This window comes from Triticum aestivum, chromosome 2A (genome assembly GCF_018294505.1).
Source record: "Triticum aestivum cultivar Chinese Spring chromosome 2A, IWGSC CS RefSeq v2.1, whole genome shotgun sequence".
In the NCBI taxonomy this organism is placed as follows: Eukaryota; Viridiplantae; Streptophyta; class Magnoliopsida; order Poales; family Poaceae; genus Triticum; species Triticum aestivum.
Window position 1 is genome coordinate 32,450,943 of NC_057797.1, and position 18,968 is coordinate 32,469,910.

General features: G+C 45.8%; 5 protein-coding genes across 6 annotated transcripts in view; 3 read left to right on the top strand and 2 right to left on the bottom strand.

Moving 5' to 3' along the window:
- The first annotated feature begins 1,189 nt into the window (after positions 1 to 1,189).
- LOC123184489 (putative NAC domain-containing protein 94) lies at positions 1,190 to 3,469 on the top strand. The gene is made up of 3 exons (XM_044596589.1): positions 1,190 to 1,650; positions 1,944 to 2,251; positions 2,349 to 3,469. The coding sequence occupies exons 1-3, from the start codon at positions 1,473 to 1,475 to the stop codon at positions 3,024 to 3,026; spliced, it is 1,164 nt and encodes a 387-aa protein (XP_044452524.1). The 5' UTR covers positions 1,190 to 1,472; the 3' UTR covers positions 3,027 to 3,469.
- Positions 3,470 to 5,574: 2,105 nt separating this feature from the next.
- Positions 5,575 to 7,303, top strand: LOC123187203 (putative NAC domain-containing protein 94). The gene is made up of 3 exons (XM_044598995.1): positions 5,575 to 5,894; positions 6,212 to 6,516; positions 6,609 to 7,303. Exons 1-3 carry the CDS (start codon positions 5,717 to 5,719, stop codon positions 7,269 to 7,271), a joined length of 1,146 nt encoding a protein of 381 aa, XP_044454930.1. The 5' UTR covers positions 5,575 to 5,716; the 3' UTR covers positions 7,272 to 7,303.
- Positions 7,304 to 7,362: 59 nt separating this feature from the next.
- On the top strand, positions 7,363 to 13,744 carry LOC123187201 (uncharacterized). The gene is made up of 5 exons (XM_044598994.1): positions 7,363 to 7,931; positions 8,015 to 8,071; positions 11,900 to 12,189; positions 12,530 to 12,834; positions 12,926 to 13,744. The coding sequence occupies exons 1-5, from the start codon at positions 7,363 to 7,365 to the stop codon at positions 13,514 to 13,516; spliced, it is 1,812 nt and encodes a 603-aa protein (XP_044454929.1). The 3' UTR covers positions 13,517 to 13,744.
- A 108-nt stretch (positions 13,745 to 13,852) lies between these two features.
- Positions 13,853 to 15,678, bottom strand: LOC123187204 (uncharacterized). The gene is made up of 4 exons (XM_044598996.1): positions 15,523 to 15,678; positions 15,128 to 15,244; positions 14,137 to 14,222; positions 13,853 to 14,047 (listed from the first exon to the last, which is right to left on the bottom strand). Exons 1-4 carry the CDS (start codon positions 15,648 to 15,650, stop codon positions 13,995 to 13,997), a joined length of 384 nt encoding a protein of 127 aa, XP_044454931.1. The 5' UTR covers positions 15,651 to 15,678; the 3' UTR covers positions 13,853 to 13,994.
- A 79-nt stretch (positions 15,679 to 15,757) lies between these two features.
- The window catches only part of LOC123187200 (pentatricopeptide repeat-containing protein At1g10270-like), a 3,792-nt gene continuing 581 nt past the window's right edge, over positions 15,758 to 18,968 (bottom strand). The window contains exons 2-3 of one of the 2 annotated variants that reach the window (XM_044598993.1): positions 16,222 to 18,968; positions 15,758 to 16,099 (exon numbers count right to left, since the gene is read on the bottom strand). The exon at positions 16,222 to 18,968 is cut by the window's right edge and continues 18 nt beyond it. In XM_044598993.1, the coding sequence (XP_044454928.1) occupies positions 16,274 to 18,968 (2,695 nt within the window). In that variant the 3' untranslated portion in view covers positions 15,758 to 16,099; positions 16,222 to 16,273. The remainder of the gene's footprint in view (positions 16,100 to 16,221) is intronic. The other variant, XM_044598992.1, reaches the window with a different exon arrangement.

Sequence of the window (18,968 nt, forward strand, 5' to 3'; positions counted from 1 at the left end):
CTTTCCTCCGTCAGTAAAAATGTCCACCAGTTGAAAAAAAAAAACAAGATGAGCATCGGCTTTTTTTCAGAAGAATATGGGCCACACCCCCAATTCCTTTGCACCAACAAAGTTCACAAGGTTTACAGTGCCCTGCGAACACAGAAGTCACACAAACCCAGGTCACAAATACAAAGAACATAATATAATGCGACAAGCTAAGAACAGCAACAGACCAGCAGGCTACAAATGATACATCAGACTGTGGACCAGTTGGTGCACGTTCTGATCTGCCTCATGTCCGTCCTCATCAAACAGAGCCCTGAGGAGCTTGAGCATATCAACCTGCCGCTATGTTCAAACGCTTGCAGCTAGTAGTAATATTTAAGGACACACAACCTTATGGATGGAGTGTGGAACGGGGCAAGAGAAACAATTGTGACCAGCAAGCATGCATGCGGTTAACCAAACTGACTCGCTGTTGGAGCAAACTGGACCTCGCACCTTTCCACCGCGGCAGCTCAAGCGATTAAAATTTAGCCTACAAAACTGTGCTCAGAATAAAACCCTTCTGTTCCAACACCCACTAGCAGAGTCACTCACGCTAGTTTATAAAAAAGTGCAAAATAACTACACTGGTAAGGCCATCACTATCACTGGGTAATCAATCAGCCCGTAGAAGTCTCGAGCGTGCACGCACACATCGACGCTTATCCTAATAAAATACATATTGCATGTTAATGGCCCAAAGCCTACACTAGTCAGGAAAACTGCATAGAAACTCAGGAAAACTTCATAAAAACTTACATGAAACGGAAAATTTTAGTTTCAGATATCAAAAGAATATAAATATTCATCGACAAGCCAAAGGTGCTCAAGAAGAGTTGCATAGTTTCGATTACTGACGTACATTGGAGTAATATGTATTTATTTATTTTGTTTATCTGGGGAGACTAATAATGAAACAAAGAAAAAAATCAAAACTAAATCTAGAAGGCAGGTGTTGTACGGTTTAAGAACGTTTTGACTGCCATACATGAATATTCTAAGTGTGAACTGAAAGTGAGGGCATCCCTTCAAGCTACTCAGCTTGTCTTTGTTGAGATACTAATCCAGCATTAAATTAATCGTGACAGCTGCCTAGAAGTGACTGGTATCCCTTGTCAGCGTTAAACTAATCATGGCAGCTTTCAAGCAGAGAATGAACTAAAACGAATTATTAAATAAAGGAAGAACAAAATCCTTCAGTTCAGACCTGTAGCCTGTGGGCCTCATCCAGTCACTCCACGTAGCTCAAGCCTCATACATACATATATAAATACACATGGTGTGTACGTAGTAGATTGCATCGCAGTATCTGTAGTGCACATCTCCCGGCGATTGTCTTCACCTCAGCAGCTTCATCCCAAGAAGCCATTCACTAGCTTCTTGCATAAAGGACAGCTAGCCTTTGCAAGTTTGTGCAAGTTGAAGAACTCGTACCTTCGTGAGATATGGAGAGCAGAAGTGATGTCAAATCAGATGAGATCCTCATGCCTGGGTTCCGGTTCCATCCTACCGATGAAGAGTTGGTTAGTTTCTACCTCAAGAAGAAGATCCAGCAGAAGCCCATCTCTATTGAGCTCATCAGGCAGCTGGACATCTACAAGTTTGATCCATGGGACCTCCCAAGTAATTAAGCTTGCATCCTTGTTTATGCTACATCTTTTTTATTTCTCATGAATAGCTAGATTAGGATTCAATAGGCTACTTTTGGGTTTTCAAAGCTTTGTATGGAGGCTGATTCAACACAAGTTGGTTTCCTTGATCCTTAGTTAAGTTGGTTTCATCCGTCTAGTGGAGTTTCAGTTGAAAGAAATCAGCAGTAGTATTAATCATCTTCGCATGGCAAGCTAATCTAGAATAGATGAGTTACTCACCTTACTGCAAAGTCTAACAACTTGACTGTTCCTTCTCAACAACAGAGCTTGCGAGCACCGGCAGTGAGACGGAATCGTACTTCTACTGCCCAAGGGACCGCAAATATCGCAATAGTGCGAGGCCAAACCGGGTCACAGCAGCTGGGTTCTGGAAAGCCACGGGAACAGATAGGCCAATTTACTCCTCCGAGGACACCAGGTGCGTAGGCCTGAAGAAGTCCCTTGTCTTCTACAAAGGCAGAGCAGCAAGAGGGGTCAAAACCGACTGGATGATGCACGAGTTCAGGCTCCCTTCGCTGGCCGATACGTCACTTCCCAAGAGTAGGCCGATCGACAAGAACATCCCGCTCAACGTACGCATTTCAATTCATATTAGTATATATAGTTGCAGAGCTAAATTCCAACGTCATGTCAAATTCTGAAAGCCGCCTTTTCTATTGCCGAAAACAGGACTCTTGGACCATATGTAGGATCTTCAAGAAGACCAGTTCGATGGCGGCACAACGGGCGCTATCTCACACTTGGGGGGCTCCATTGCCTGGGGCAACTGAGCAAGATATCTTCTCCGCCCTGCAACCGGTGCAAGCTTTACATTTTGCTTCAGAGAGCTCCTCCAGCTCATTGCAAGTTGCTGCTACGCTACCATCAAATCAGTTCAATGGCAATTACGGCTTTCAAGGGCAGCACCAGCAGTTTCAGAAACCCAGCAACACACAAGAGGATGGCTCTTCATGCAGAGTCATAAGCTTCAACAGTGATCCATCTCTGCAAGTCCTGAAAGGCCCCATAATCTTGCCATTCCAGACACAGCCGCCATCACAGAAGCCTGGGCACGCTGCACCACCGCTCTTCTTCGACATGCAGTTTGGGCAGCCTGAGCAGACTACTGGCTTTGTGACTGGTTCTTCTGCAGATGTAAATGCCGACATGAGCTGCAGGGACCAAGAGTCAGCCACAACAAAGCATGGCAATACTTTCAGCATGAACAGTGAGCGGGAGGATGCAGGTCTGGGGAGACTCAACTTCCCATTCGATTTAGGAGCAGACTCTTCAGATGACTGGGAGTGCAACATACCTTGGGAATCCTTTCTTAGCCCAACAGTCCCTGCTGAGATCACACAGTACTAGATACCTAGCTTGCCCTGCACAGAGTCAGCATTTCTGATAGCAAAAGCGCCAGCTGTTGTTTGTTCAGTTTTGGGTTAGATGTATTGTATATACTAGTAAGCTATACCCTTGTTAACAGCAGAGCTAACAAAAAGAAGGATATATTGTGTATACATTTGGGTGTATTGTGTATACATTTTAAGCTGAGTGCTGTTGTGATGCTGCACTTTTAGTGGAGAGTAATGAACATATGTACGAGTCACAAACTTGCAATGGATTGACAGAACCCTGAAACTTGTAACATACTGAAAAGATGGAAAATGTATCACCAAATGGTTCCTTATGATAATAGAGTAGGAAAAGGACTACCGTTTTCTATCTAACATGTCTAAAGTTCATAAAAGATACTGATTTGGCTTCAGTAGGTGACGATGAATCACTCACTAAGATCTTCCAGGGCTCTAGGAAACAATAGACATCATAGACAGGAATAAAAGGCTAAGTTAGTTCAACAAAAGAAGTGCTTTTGAAAATGAATCCTCATGGCTTTGCTTTGCCTTGACAATTATAGAAAGCATATTTTACCACCTGCATCAAGATTCCTTTTAGGATTCAGGTTGGCACTATGGGGCTACCCTACCAACAACCATGCATCTAGTTTAAAGACAACAAAGAATTTCAAGCTTGTGGAAGCAAAGACGCGTACATACTTTGAAGAAACAAAAGAAGACAAAATTGGCGACAAATGGTTAGCAAAAAGAACATGATGCAGTCATAACGTGAAACCATGGACTAAGCCTGCGAGCCACTGGAACTTAACTTCTTGGATATCTAAAAGCAGAGATGATACTGGGCAACAGTGAAGTCATGATATGCACTAATCGTAAATTGCACTCCTAAATTCCAAGCATTCATCAACAGAGTAGGACCTTACAGCTGTGAATCTTCTTGTCATTACAGTCAATTCGCAAGAACTTATATCTGCAGCAGCGAAAAATGCTTTGGTAATAATGCTTCAAGGGCTGTACTTGCTTAACAATTTCACTGAGAAAGTTAAAAAACACACAAATGAAGGGTGAGAAAATTTTCAAAGATACTGTACATGACCTAAAAAGGCATTTAGTGCAAAGGCTGCAGTTTAAATTGAGAAGAATTTGGGGTTGGTGGTAAGAAAGTAATTCTAGATCAAAACCCTAAACATGCACTTAGTGAATGTTGGTTGCAAATCTGCACTTGCACATGTTTATTACAACCATAGCAAATAAAAAGCTGAAGTGGATTTGCAGAACACAGTGCACCGCAAATCCACAATCATCCTGGCAACAGGCATCTGACAGAAGTAGCAGGAGCAGCAAAGATAAGCTGTCTTACAAGTTACAAAGCAAACATCAAATACTGGATAGAGTTAACAGCGGGTAGTGAGTACTTCAGTAGTTGTACAAGTGCTGAGATATGTATGACTAGTCAACTCATGAACAAATATTATTAAATAGTATGATGACTGTACGGGCTTGAATGTGTGCATATTTTGTACTAGTACATTCGAGCAGCAGAGCTGGACATGAGCCACTGCTACATCAATCGTGGCCAGCATGTGCGCAGTTAACCAAGCTGATGTACTCACTGTTGGAGCAAAGCTAGACCGTGCGCCTTTCCGCCATGGCAACTCAAGCGATTAAAATTTAGCCTACAAAACTGTGCTTAGAATAAGGACCTTCTGCTCCAACACTCACTAGCAGAGTCACACACGTTAGTTTATACAAAAGTGCAAAAGATCACACTGGTAACGGCATCACTAAAAAAATGTAAAAAAGGAAATTACACTGGCAAGGCCATCACTATCTCTGGGTAATCAACCCGTACGCTTTACTCTCTAACACACACGGCGCACACACATTGAAGCTTATCCTAATCAAATAGTACAAATTACATATGAATGCCCCCAAAGCCTAGATCAGTTAAGTAAAATCACATAAAGTCACGTGAAACGGAGAAATTTGGTTTCAGATATTACATGAATATAAATATTCATTGACGTTCTTTTAAGCCAAAGGTGCTCCAGAAGAGTTCCATAATTCTGGTTACTGCATATACTGGGGTACTATGTATTAAAATAATCGTTTATCTGGGAAGGCTAAAGATGAAACCAAAAAAAAAATCAAAATCAAATCTAGAAGGCAAGTGTTGTACAGTTTAAGAACGTTTTGACTACCATACATGAATATCCTAAGTGTGAACTGAAAGTGACTTGCATCCCTTCATGCTACTCAGCTTGTCTTTGTTGAGATACTAATCCAGCATTAAATTAATCGTGACGGCTGCCTGGATGTGACTGGCATCCCTTGATGCTACTCAGCTTATTAAACTAATTGAACGTGTAACCGATCCTACACTAATCATGGCAGCTTTCAAAGAGAGAAGGAACTAAAACGAATTATTAAAGGAAGACCAAAATTCTTCGGACCTGTGGCCTGTGGACCTCATCCAGCCACTCCAGGTAGCTCAAGCCTCGTATATAAGTACACGTGGTCTGTACGTAGTAGACTGCATCGCAACATCTGTAGTGCACATCTCTTGGTGATTGTCTTCACCTTAGCAGCTTCATCCCAAGAAACCGTCCACTAGCTCAGTGCACAAACAGTACAACAAGGACAGCTAGCCTTTGCAAGTTTGTGGCCAGTTGCAGAAGTACTCATACTTTTGTGAGAGATATGGAGGGCAGAGATGATGTCAAATCAGAAGAGATCCTCATGCCTGGGTTCCGGTTCCATCCTACCGATGAAGAGCTGGTTAGTTTCTACCTCAAGAAGAAGATCCAGCAGAAGCCCATCTCCATTGAACTCATCAGGCAGCTGGACATCTACAAGTTTGATCCATGGGACCTCCCAAGTAAGCAAGCTTGCATCTACATCTTTTTTCTCATGAATAGCTAGATTAGGATGCAATTGACTACTTTTGTGTTTTCAAAGTTGTGTATCTTCCAAGGAGAGGTTGGGAATTAGGATGCCGATTCAACACAAGTTGGTTTCATTCATCTTTGGTCAAGTAGGAAAACCAGGACATTCTTCTGCTCATCCGTCTAGTGGAGTTTCAGTTGAAAGAAATCAGCAGTAGTATTAATCATCTGGCACGGCAAGCTAATCTATATATGGGTTACTCACCTTACTGCAAAGTCTAACAACTTGACTGTTCCTTCTCAACGACAGAGCTTGCGAACACTGGCGGTGAGACGGAGTGGTACTTCTACTGCCCAAGGGACCGGAAATATCGAAACAGCGCGAGGCCAAACCGAGTTACAGCAGCTGGGTTCTGGAAGGCCACTGGAACAGATAGGCCGATTTACTCCTCCAAGGGCACCAGGTGTGTAGGCCTGAAGAAGTCACTGGTATTCTACAAAGGCAGAGCAGCAAGAGGAATCAAAACCGACTGGATGATGCATGAGTTCAGGCTTCCTTCGCTTGCCGATCCATCACTTCCCAAGAGACCAATCGACAAGACCATCCCACTCAACGTACGCATTTCAATTCATATCCTGTAGTTACATAGCTAAATTCCAATGTTATGTGGATTTCTGAAGGGCACTTTTTCTGTTGCCAAAAACAGGACTCTTGGACCATATGTAGGATCTTCAAGAAGACCAGCTCGATGGCGGCGCAACGGACGCTGACTCACACTTGGGAGCCTCCATTGCCTGGGGCAACTAAGCAAGATCTCTTCTCCGCCATGCAAGCTTCTCATTTTGCTTCAGAGAGCTCCTCCAGCTCATTGCAAGTTGCAGCCACGGCACCATCAAGTCAGTTCGACAGGAAATATGGCTTCCAAGGACAGCAGCAGTTTCAGAAACCCAACAACACACAGGAGGGTGGCTCTTCATGCAAGGTCATAAGCTTCAACTGCAGTCCATCTCCACAAATTCTGAAAGGCCCCATCATCTTGCCATTCCAAACACAGCCGCCATCACAGAAGCCCGTGCCACACACTGCACCACCATTCTTCATCGGGACGCAGTTTGGGCAGCCTGAGCAGATCACTGGTTTTGTGACTGGTTCTTCTGAAGATGTAAATGCCGAAATGAGCTGCAGGGACCAAGAGTCATCCACAATGAAGCATGGTGATACTTCCCGCATGAAGAATGAGTGGGAGGCTCCGGGGAGACTCAACTTCCCATTCGATTTAGGAGCAGACTCTTCAGATGACTGGGAGTGCAACATACCTTGGGAATCCTTTCTTAGCCCAACAGTCCCTGCTGAGATCACACAGTATTAGATACTTAGCTTGCCCTACACAGATTCACCTTGATATGTTAGCATTTCTGTTAACGAAGGCACCAGCTACTGTTTGTACAGTTTTGGGTTAGATGTATCATATATATACTACTCCCTCTGTCCGGGAAAAGTTGTCCCTGACGACATTTTGCGAAAATCACCTCCCCTTTCTCCCGACAAACTACGCAGCCCTCCCTCCGTCTGCTTCTCTGCTCCGTCGCCTCGCCACGCGCCGGCCGCCTGCTCCGTCGCCTCGCCGCATGTCGGCCGCCTTTTCCCCCTCGTCTCGCCGCTTCTCTGCGTCCGCACTAGGAGATCAAGAGGGAAGGGATCTCCTTTTCTGTAAAGCTCGTGCCTTGCCGGCTGCGTCGGCGGCGCTCGATGACCCGCTCCTCGTTCTCGAGCACCCCCTCCAGACCTCGAGCTCCGGCGGCGGCGCTCGATGGCCCGCTCCGCGTCCTCGAGCACCTCCTCCAGACCTCGAGCTCCGGCGGCGGTGGCATGGGAAAGACGACCAGGGCATGGGGAAGACGAAGACTTGCTCCAGCAGCTCATCTTGCTCCTCGAGCTGGTGGGCTGATGATGGAGGACCTGCACTCTTGGCTCCACCAGCGCCGCCGCTGCCGCTTCTGCTTCTGCTCCCCGCTCGCCCACAGCGCAGGTCTGTCTTCTGAATTTACAGGTGATGTCTGTCTGTTGAAGCAAGCAGGTGAGCTGATTTTTTGCAGCGATTGGTTTGTGCAGAGATTGGAGGAGGAATGGAGTATTGCGGAGGAATGGATGCTGCTTCTTTTGGTGCAGGTGAGCCATGTATTGGGAGTACGAGTACAGTACTGACAAATTTCAGTTAGCCATGGAGATGGAGTACAGTAGATGAACATACAGTATAGATTCAGTTAGCCTTGCACTTTGCATGCTTCCAGTATTGGTGAACATACAGTAGATAAACATACAGTATAAATTCAGTATAAACAGTATTGGTGATAATTGAGTTCAGTTGGTGACAAAGTCACTACTTTGTGTACACATTGCCTGAATTTAACTTGGAGTACAGTCACTACATTGCTTCTCTGCTTACAAAATTCAGATTGAATTTCACTATCAAAAGAAAAGAAGTGGAGATTAAATGCACAAGCACTTCAATTGTGTGCTTAGTAAAATTACCAAGTTCAGTAAAATTCAGTCTATGAATTCAGTTTACTGTGTGCTCAATTGTGTGCATCGCTGGGACAGTTTACTGTTCATGAATTGGAGTAGATCTCTGCTTACATGTTTTAGGTAGCATCTTCCATGGATGCATTCACTATTTCAATCAACTCCTGTAGATTGGGTTCAGTACAAAATTCAGTTAACTCCTATAGAAAAGAGAGATTCCAACTTAATCAATTTAATTCAGTAGAATTTTTTTCCACCTAGTCCCCCTGTTTCCAGGTCAAAATTGAATGTTGACAGTAGTAGTAAGAGTAGAAGAAGAAGAATTCCAAATAAACTCAAATAAAGTTAGTCAAAAGTGACTATACAAAAATTTAGTCACAAGTTTGCTTTAGTCAACATTAGCATCCCCAGAACATTCCAAGTTAGCTTCTTCTCACCGGCAGCATGATCAATTGTGTTTGAAATTAATGAACAAATGCAAGGATCAGAAATTGGAGCTTCTTCTCAGCGGCAGCAGCACAAGTAGGGTAGCTCCGGGCAGCAGCACGAGCAGGCCCGCCTGGGAGGAGCAGCAACTTGCAGACGAGCAGCAGGTCGAGGAGAGGAGTGGGGGAGACGACAGGGGCCTCGAGGTTGAGGATGAGCTTCCATTCCAGGCCCGCCGGGAGCTCTAGGTCCAGGCGCTCGAGACCCAGGCGCGTGCAGGTCCTGGCGGCGGCGCAGGCCCTGGCTGGCGGGAGGGGATAGTGGCGCAGCCTTGGGCGGCGGAAGGGGTGACGGCGGGAGAGGATGGCGGCGGTGCAGCACCATTCAGCCGTGGAGCCGCCGCCCGTCGAGGTGGTCGCCGCGGAGGAGCAGGTGGACGGCGCAGCTCGCCTCGGGCAGCGCAGGTGGGCGCGGGCGGCGTTGGTTCACAGCGGTGGTGCGGCTCACCTCGGGTGGCGTAGGTGGGCACGGGCGGCGGTGGTTCACAGCGGCGGCGCAGGTCGTGGCCGTCGTCACGCGCTCGGCCCTACGACGGGTGCCGACGGTGGCTTGGGCGGCGGACGGAGAAAGGAGGAAGAAGCAACCGGGGGCTGATTAGCAAGAGATTTGAAGATGAAAGGTTTTTTTTGCAAATTTGAAAATGAACTAAGCGCTGGACAACTTTTCCCGGACGGAGGGAGTAGTAAGCTATACCATTGTTAACAGCAGAACTAATAGAGAGAAGGATATGGATATATATACATGCATTCGGCGTATTGTGTGTACATTTTAAGCTGAGTGCTGTTAGCATGCTCTACTTTGAGTGGAGAGTAGTGAACATATGTACAAGTCACAAGTTTGCAATGGATTGCCAAACCCTAAAACTTGCAAGATGCTGAAAAGATGGGAAATGTATCACCAAATGGCTCTTTCTGATAATAAAGTAGGAAATGGTGTTTCATTTTCTAACATGTCTAAAGTTTGGAGGAAATACTGATTTTGCTTCCCATGGCTTGGGTAGATGACGATGAATCACTCATCGAGGTCTTCCAAGGCTCTAGGAAAGAATAGACATCATAGACAGGAATAAAAAGGAAGGTTAGTTCAACAAAAGAAGCCTTTGAAAATGAATCCTCATGGCTTTGCTTTGCCTTGACTACTATAAAAAGCATATTTTATCACCTGCGTCAATATTCTTTTTAGGATTCAGTTTGGCACTATGAGGCTACCAATGACTGTGCACCTAGTTTAAAGACAATAAAGAATTTCAAGCTTGTGATGCAGTCATAACGTGAAACCATGGACTAAGCCTGTGAGCCACTGGAACATAACTTCTTGGATATCTAAAAGCGGAGATGACACTGAGCAACGTTGAAGTAGTGATATGCACTCATCGTAAACTGACCTCTCAAATCCCAAGCATTCATCAACAAAGTAGGACCATACAGCTGTGAATCTTCCTGTCATTACAGTCAATTCGCAGAGAACTTATATCTGCAGCAGCAAACAATGCTTAGGTAATAGTACTTCAAGGGCTGCACTTGCTTAACAATTTCACTGAGAAAGTTACAAAATACAAATGAAGGGTGAGAAAATTCAGAAAGATATTGTACATGACCTGAACAAGCATTTAGAGTAAGGCTGCAGTTTAAATTCAGAAGATATTTGGGGATGATGGTAAGAAAAGAAAAATTATGAGATCAAGACTATAAACATGCACTTGGTGAATGTTGGTTGCACATCTACAGTACAGTAGCAGGAGCTGCGGCAACAAAAAATAAACAAGCTGTCTTACAAAGCAAACATCAAATACTGGATATATTTAACAGCAGGTAATGAGTACTTGAGTAGTTGTACAAGTGCTGACATATGCAAGTATGACTAATTAACTCATGAACAAATATTATTAAATAGTATGATGAGTTGATGACTGCAAGGGCTTGAATGTGTGTGTGCATATTTCGTACATTCGAATAGCAGAGCTGGACATGAGCCACTATTAATCATGACCAGCATGTGCACGATTGACCAAACTGATGTACTCGCTGTTGGAGCAAAGCCGGACTGCGCGTCTTTCCACCGTGGCAACTCAAGCGATTAAAATTTAGCCTACAAACTGTGCTTGGAGTAAGGACCTTCTGTTCCAACACTCTGCTAGCAGAGTCATTCACGCTAGTTTATACAAAAGTGCAAAAAGATCACACTGGTAAGGCCATCACTATTTAAAAAATGCAAACAAATAAAGTACACTGGTAAGGCCATCACTATCCCTGGGTAATCAGTCTGTACATCTCTCTCACACACGCACGCGCACACATATTGAAGCTTATCCTAATCAAATGCAAATTACATACAAATGCCCCCAAAGCCTAGACTAGTCAGGAAAACTGCATAAAAAACACATGAAACGGAGAATTTTGGTTTCAGACATCAAAATCAAAAGAGTATAAATATTCATTGACGTTTCATGAAGCCTCAAGAAGAGTTGCAGAGTTCCGGTTACTGCCGTAATTGGGGTACTCCTACTATGTATTATTATGATTTTTTTTATCTGGGGAGGCCAAAGATGAAACACTAAAACTCAAAGCTAAATCTAGAAGGCAAGTGTTGTACATTTTAAGAATGTTTTGACTGCCGCACGTGAATATTCTAAGCATGAAGTGTGAACTGAAAATGATTGGCATCCCTTCATGCTATCAGCTTATCTTTGTTGAGATACTAATCCAGCATTAAACTAATCGTGACAGCTGCCTGAAAAGGACTGGCACCCCTTCATGCTACTCAGCTTGTCTTCATTGAGATACTAATCCAGGATTAAATTAATCGCGACAGCTTTCAAACAGAGAAGGAACTAAAACGAATTATTAAAGGGTGGCCTGTGAACCTCATACAGCCGCTCCAGGTAGCTCAAGCCTCGTATATAAATAAATACACATGGTGTGTGCCGTAGTACACTGCATCGCAACATCTGTAGTGCACATCTCTCAGTGATTGTCTTCACCTTAGCAGATTCATCCCAAGAAGCCATTTACTAGCTCACTGCACAAGCAGTACAACAAGGACAAGTAGCCTTTGCAAGTTTGTCGCCAGTTGCATTAGTACTCAGACCTTTGTGAGAGATATGGAGGGCAGAGATGATGTCAAATCAGATGAGATCCTCCTGCCTGGGTTCCGGTTCCATCCTACCGACGAAGAGCTGGTTAGTTTCTACCTCAAGAAGAAGATCCAGCAGAAGCCCATCTCCATTGAGCTCATCAGGCAGCAGGACATCTACAAGTTTGATCCATGGGACCTCCCAAGTAAGCAAGCTTGCATCTACATCTCCTTGTTTATACTACACATCTTATTTTCCTCATGAATAGACTGGGATGGAATTAATTGGCTTTTCAGTTTTCAAAACTTGTATCTTCCAAGGAGAGGTTAGGAATTAGGATGCTGATTTGACATAAGTTGTTTCATTGATCTTTAGTTAAGTAGGAACAAGGACAATCTTGTGCTCATCCATCTAGCTAGTAGAGATTCAGTTGAAAGAAATCAGCAGTAGTATTGATCATCTTCGCATGGCAAGCTAACCTAGAATAGATGGGTTACTCACCTTACTGCAAAGTCTAACTTGACTGTGTTCCTTGTCAACGACAGAGCTTGCTAGCACCAGCAGTGAGACAGAGTGGTACTTCTACTGCCCAAGGGACCGGAAATATCGCAAAAGCACGAGGCCAAACCGGGTCACAGCAACTGGGTTCTGGAAAGCCACAGGAACAGATAGGCCGATTTACTCCTCTGAGGGCACCAGGTGTGTAGGCCTGAAGAAGTCCCTTGTCTTCTACAAAGGCAGAGCGGCAAGAGGGATCAAAACCGACTGGATGATGCATGAGTTCAGGCTTCCTTCGCTCACCGATCCATCACTTCCCAAGAGACCGATCGACAAGAACATCCCGCTTAATGTACACATTTCAATTCTTATTATGTAGTTGCAGAGCTAAATTCCAATGTTATGTGGAATTCTGAAGGCACTTTTTTTGTTGCCGAAAACAGGACTCTTGGACCATATGCAGAATTTTCAAGAAGACCAGTTCGATGGCGGCGCAACGGGCGCTGTCTCATGCTTGGGGGGCTACATTGCCTGGGGCACCTGAAGAACAACATCTCCTCTCCGCCATGCAACCGGTGCAAGCTTCACATTTTGCTTCAGAGAGCTCCACATCCTCATTGCAAGTTGCAGCAGTGGCACCATCAAATCATTTCATCAGTTTCAACTGTGGTCCATCTCAGCAAGTCCTCAAAGGTCCCATCATCTTGCCATTCCAAACACAGGCGCCATCAGGCAAGACCATGCGCACTGTGCCACCACCGCTCTTCTTCGATGCGCACTTTGGGCAGCCTGAGCAGATCGCTGGATTTGTGACTGGTTCTTCTGTGGATGTAAATTCCAGCATGAGCTGCAGGGACCAAGAGTCATCCACAACGAAGCGTGGCGGTAATTTCAGGAACAATGAGTGGGAAGCTCCAGAGAGACTCGACTTCCCATTCGGTTTAGTAGAAGATTCTTCAGATGACTGGGAGTGCAACATACCTTGGGAATCCTTTCTTAGCCCAACAGTCCCTGCTGAGATCCCACAGCACTAGATGCCTAGCCTGCCCTACAAGGAGTGGAAGGTGTGCGCCACCTTCATCTGTCAGCATTTCTGTTAGCAAAGGCACCAGCTATTGTTTGTTTAGTTTTGGATCAGATGTACTGTATATACTAGTAAGCTATACCCTTGTTAACAGCAGTGCTAACAGAGAGAAGGATATATACATACATACATTGGGCGTATCGTGTATACATTTTATTTTAAGGTGGGTAATGGTGTACATTGAGTGGAGAGTACTGAACATATGATAAATCAATGGATTAAATACCCTGATAATAGAAAGGTACAACGATTTGGAACGCTCTAAACTCAAGAGGTCTGTCTCTCACCTGCTAAACATTTAACTCGAGGCAATTAAACCTTTCATCACCACCATCAGGAGTATTTTTCATTGTGTACAAAACAGCAGCGCAACGTCAATTTAAAGGAGCTCTACTTTGTGGCTATCTTGTCTTTGGTTTTCTGAATTTTCAGGACCTTCTTGGCAATCTTCTGCTCTTTGACCAAGAAAGCACGAATAATCCTGCACAGACATAGTTGCAACTTATGAGTACAAGATGACAGATTATTGAACTTAAAACATATGCATATATCTAGCTTTTATTTGCTCACCTCTCTCTAAAAGCAGTTCCAGAAAGCCCTCCACCATAAGCACTCCTGCGGTTCCTAAAAACCTGGACCTCTTGTACTCAGTACACCTGAGGTGAGGAATCTGAAAATGAGAACTTGCAGTACAATGCCACATAATTGCTTTCAACGACCAAATTATCTCATTCATCTTGCAGTACAATTTCCTCCTAATGCAACCAAATGAAGTGTATGTGCACACAGGTGATAGATGAAAGCATATTTTACTACATGTATCAAGCTTCTTTTTAGGATTCAGGAAACTTCAGAGTTCATGATTTGGAGTGAAGCAATGGCAGTATGGGGCTACCAACGACTGTGTGCCTAGTTCAAACAGACAACAAGGAATTTCAAGCTTGTGGAAGCTAAGATGCATGCACACTACAAAGAAACAAAAGAAGATAAAATTGGTGACAAATGGCTAGGAAAAACAACATGATGCAGTCATAACGTGAAACTGTGCGCTAAGCTTGTGAGACACCAGAACGTAACTTCTTGGATATCTAAAAGCAGAGATGATACTGGGCAACAATTGAAGTAATGATCTGCACTCATCGTAAGCTGACCTCTTAAATTTCAAGCATTCATCTACAAAGGAGGACCATACAGCATGTGAACCTTCTTGTCATGACAGTCAATTAGCAAGAAATTATATCTCAAGCAGCAAATAATCTTTGGCAATAATAAGGGCTGTACTTGCTTAACAATTTCACTGAGGAAGTTACAGGACGCACAAATGAAGAGTGAAATCACACAAAAATTTCAAATATACTGTACATGCCTGGAACAAGCATTTAAAGTAATGCTGCACATTAAATTGAGAAGATATTTGCGGATGGTGGTAAGAAAATTAATTCTAGTCAAGACTCTAAACATGCACTTGGTGAACGTTGGTTGTACATCTGCACTTGCACTTGTTTATTACAACCATAGCCAATAAAAAACTAGTGTATCACCAAGTGGACCTGTCAATTACCAGATTCCATGAGCTATTCTTGACCCAAAAACACTTGCAGAACACAGCACACCACACTCATCCTGGCATCGGGCTTCCAAGATAAGTAGCAGGAGCAGCACCACCAGAATCAACAAGCTGTCTTATAAAGCAAACATCAAACACTGGATATAACTAACGGTGGGTAATGAGTAGTTGTAGAAGTGCTGAAATATGCAAGGAACTTGACTAGTCAACTCATGAACAAATATTATTGACTGTACAGGCAAAATGTGTGCATACTTTGTACATTTGAATGGCAGAGCTGGACATGAGCCACTACTACATCATATAGATCATTTCTTAATTAAGCTACATTAGCCATTAAATAAAAGGCTATTTCCAAAAATTGAACCTTGTGCAGAGTGCAGACTTACTCTTCTAGTAAGATCATCAGCCATGTATCCAATAGACAGCATCCAAAAGTAAGATTGTAGTGGCGTCGACCATCATCTGTTTCAAACAGAAGATTTGGCAACGGCATACCATTGTCAATGGTGAACATGCAGTGCCAATAACAGATATATGGGCTTAATTTCTAGTTCTGGCGTCATTTTAAACATAAAACCAAAAACATGTTATGGAACCAAAACTGAAAGAAACACCAGTCTATGCAATGGACATCTCTGTGATAAAACAATATCATATCAAATTCATACTACGTACAAGGTACTCCAAATAAAATTGCTCATACTGCTAAAACCCTCACTAACTGTTCAGGTGGATCCGATGATCCAACTCATTGTGAATGTGAATTCTCAAGCCCAATTATTACAATCCTATTATTGACCAATGATGGTCAAATGTGCAAATGATGACAGCCAACAAATCTGAAAGTTACTAGAACCCGACCCATTTTAATCACCCGCTTCCAGCAGTTTTCAATCCACTAACAGACCATTCCATCCGTGCAGCAGCTTGTTAACAAAGATAAGAATTGTTTTTGGCACTTTCCTGCAAGTAGCAGAACATAAACATCAGTTGGGTCTAGAAATAAGATCAAACACTTGCACACATGGAATAAAATGTGAAATCAAATGGCATGAACACTGTTTAATTAGGGACACATGCAGTACCTACTCATTAACTTAGGGTATATTTGGTTTGGAGCCCAGGGTTGCAAAAAAACTAGTAACGCTGACTGTATTTGATAGCCATGTTGTCTGGGGCCTCAGCAGTCTGCGGTGGCTGAGTGCTAAATGCTGGTCCACCTTGACGAGAAGATCCAAGCTGATCATGCTCATTTCCTATGTGGCCATAGTGTGGGAGACTCTGAGCAGAGCCCAAACTAGACCGTGGTGCTTCAGGGGCACCAAATGATGGCTGTGATGGCTGAGAAGCACCATACCCAGGCTGTTGCGCTTGATGAGTACCATACCCAGGCTGATGACCTTGATGAGCCCCATACCTGGGCTGTTGCCCTTGATGAGCCCCATACCCAGGCTGTTGTGCTTGATGAGCCCCATACCCAGGCTGTTGCGCTTGATTGGCGCCATATCTGGGCTGTTGCGCCTGTTGGGCGCCATATCCGGGCTGTTGCGCCCGATGGGTGCCATATCCGGGCTGTTGCGCCTGATGGGCGCCATATCCGGCCTGTTGCGCTTGATGGGCGCCATATCCAGGCTGCTGCGCTTGATGCGCACCATATCCAGGCTGCTGCGCTTGATGAGCACCATATCCAGGCTGTTGCGCTTGATGAGCACCATACCCAGGCTGTTGCGCTTGATGAGCGCCATGGCCTGGCTGTTGTGCTTGGTGAGCACCATACCCTGTCTGCCATGGACGAGATGTGCCAAACCCAGGATGTTGAGTCTCATGAGCAACATGTGGTGGTTGCTGCGGTCGACTACCAAACCCAGGCTGCAGTGGTGTAGCTGAGCCAAAATTAGGTTGCTGAACTTGAGGAGCACCAACTGTTTGCTGCCAAGGGCGAGAGGTACCAAACTCTGGCTGTTTTCCATCTTGAGGCAGGGCAATCCCATGTTGTTTTTCTTGAGGAGAAGAAATACCATGCAGCCATTTATTAGAAGCACCAACATCTGTTTTTTCAACTTGTTGGTTTCCAGACACGGGCTGCTGAAGTTTAGGAGACATCCACTCGGGTTGCCGCACTTGAGATGCAGCATTGGCAGGATGAAATGGTTGTGGAGAACCATAACCTGGTTGGCCTTGGTTAGGTGTGTAGCTGCCCCGTGTCTGATTAGATGCAAATCCTGGCAACCCCTGAGGTGAACTGCGAGGGCGAACCTCTGGTCTTGGCTGAGGAGGCAGTGGCACTGGTTTTTCTTCAAAAGCTTTCTCGATCTCTTCGTGCCGATCGGCATTCTTGAAAATCTCACCGACAGACTCCCGGAACTCAGGAGTTGCGACAACACCACTCCTTGCCATGTCCCTCACCAGGTCCAGTGCTCTATCCAATTCCCCTTCCTTGCACAGTGCATTAACCAGGATTTCAAATGTTGTTGTGTTCGGCTTGATCTCCTTGTCAGACATCCTTCCGTACACCTTCAAGGCATCATCAATCCGGCCAGCTTGTGAAAGTCCTTCAAACATTCTATTGAAAAAGCCGATGTTGAACTTTGGGCCGTGCTCCCTCCCGTCTGCCATTTTGTAAAAGTACTGAATCGTGTCATCCACACGACCTTCCTTGAAGCACAAGTCGACCAGGAAAGTGTAGGTGTACACATCTGGAAGCACCGACTTGCTCTCCATCTCCTCAAAGAGCTTCTCTGCCTCTGCAAGCATCCCCTTCTCACAGAGCTTCCCGATGATGTTGTTGAAGCAGCCGACGTCCATCTGGACGTTCCTCCTCGGCTGGCGGTGGAACACCTCAATGGCATCCTGGAACCTGCCCTCCTTGAAGCACTGGTTGACCATGACATTGTAGGACTCGCTGTTCATGCCGATGAAGCTTGGCGGGCTGTGGTTGTCAATCATGGTCTCCCACAGGTCATTGGCCTCCTTGTGCTTGTCATGCTTGAAGAGTGTCTCGAGCAGAACGTTGCAGGTGGCGGGCGTCATCTTGAAGTTCCTGTCCAGCAGAGACTTGTAATTCTCCATGGCCTCCTTGTCCATGCCTTTCTTCCAGTAGCCCTCCATGAAGCTGGTGTGCACGACGCCGTCGTACACGGTGGCCTTCTCGGTGAGCTCGGCAAAGAGCTCGAAGGCCTTGTCCCAGTCGTCGAGGGCGATGTAGCCGTCGATGAGGTTCTTGTAGACAATGGAGTCGGCGCCCTGGCCGCGGTGGTACATGCTGTGGAGGAGCTCGAGGGCCTCCTGGATGCGTTCCGCGGCGACGAGCCCCTTGGTGAGGTGGCGGTAGCTGACGGCGGAGGGGGAGAAGGAGGTGGCCCCGTCCAGCATCTCCTGGTAGGCCCGGAGCGCCTCGTCGACGCGGCCGGCCTCGCAGTGGGCGAGGATGAGGGTGTTGTAGGAGACGACGTTGGGGACGATGCCGGAGCAGCGGAAGAAGAAGTCGAAGAGCGCCACGGCGTCGTCGTGGCGGCCCGCGCGGCCCATGGAGGCGGCGACGGCGTTGCAGGTGAAGACGGTGGGGCGCACGCGGGAGCTGACGGCGGCGCGGGCGGCCGCCGAGGCCCCGTCGAGGTCGCCCGAGCGGATCAGGGACTGCACGCGGTTGTGGAGGCTGAGGCGCGGGCCGACGAGGGAGGAGGTGGTGTCCGGGAGGCGGGGCGCGTTGGGGTCCCGCGGCGGGGGCGGGGCCGAGGGGTCCCGCCGGAGCGCGTGGAGCGGGGGCTCGATGCGGAGGCGGCGCTTGCGGCGGCGCCGCTCCGCCGCGGCCTCCTCCGCGGAGGAGAAGGAG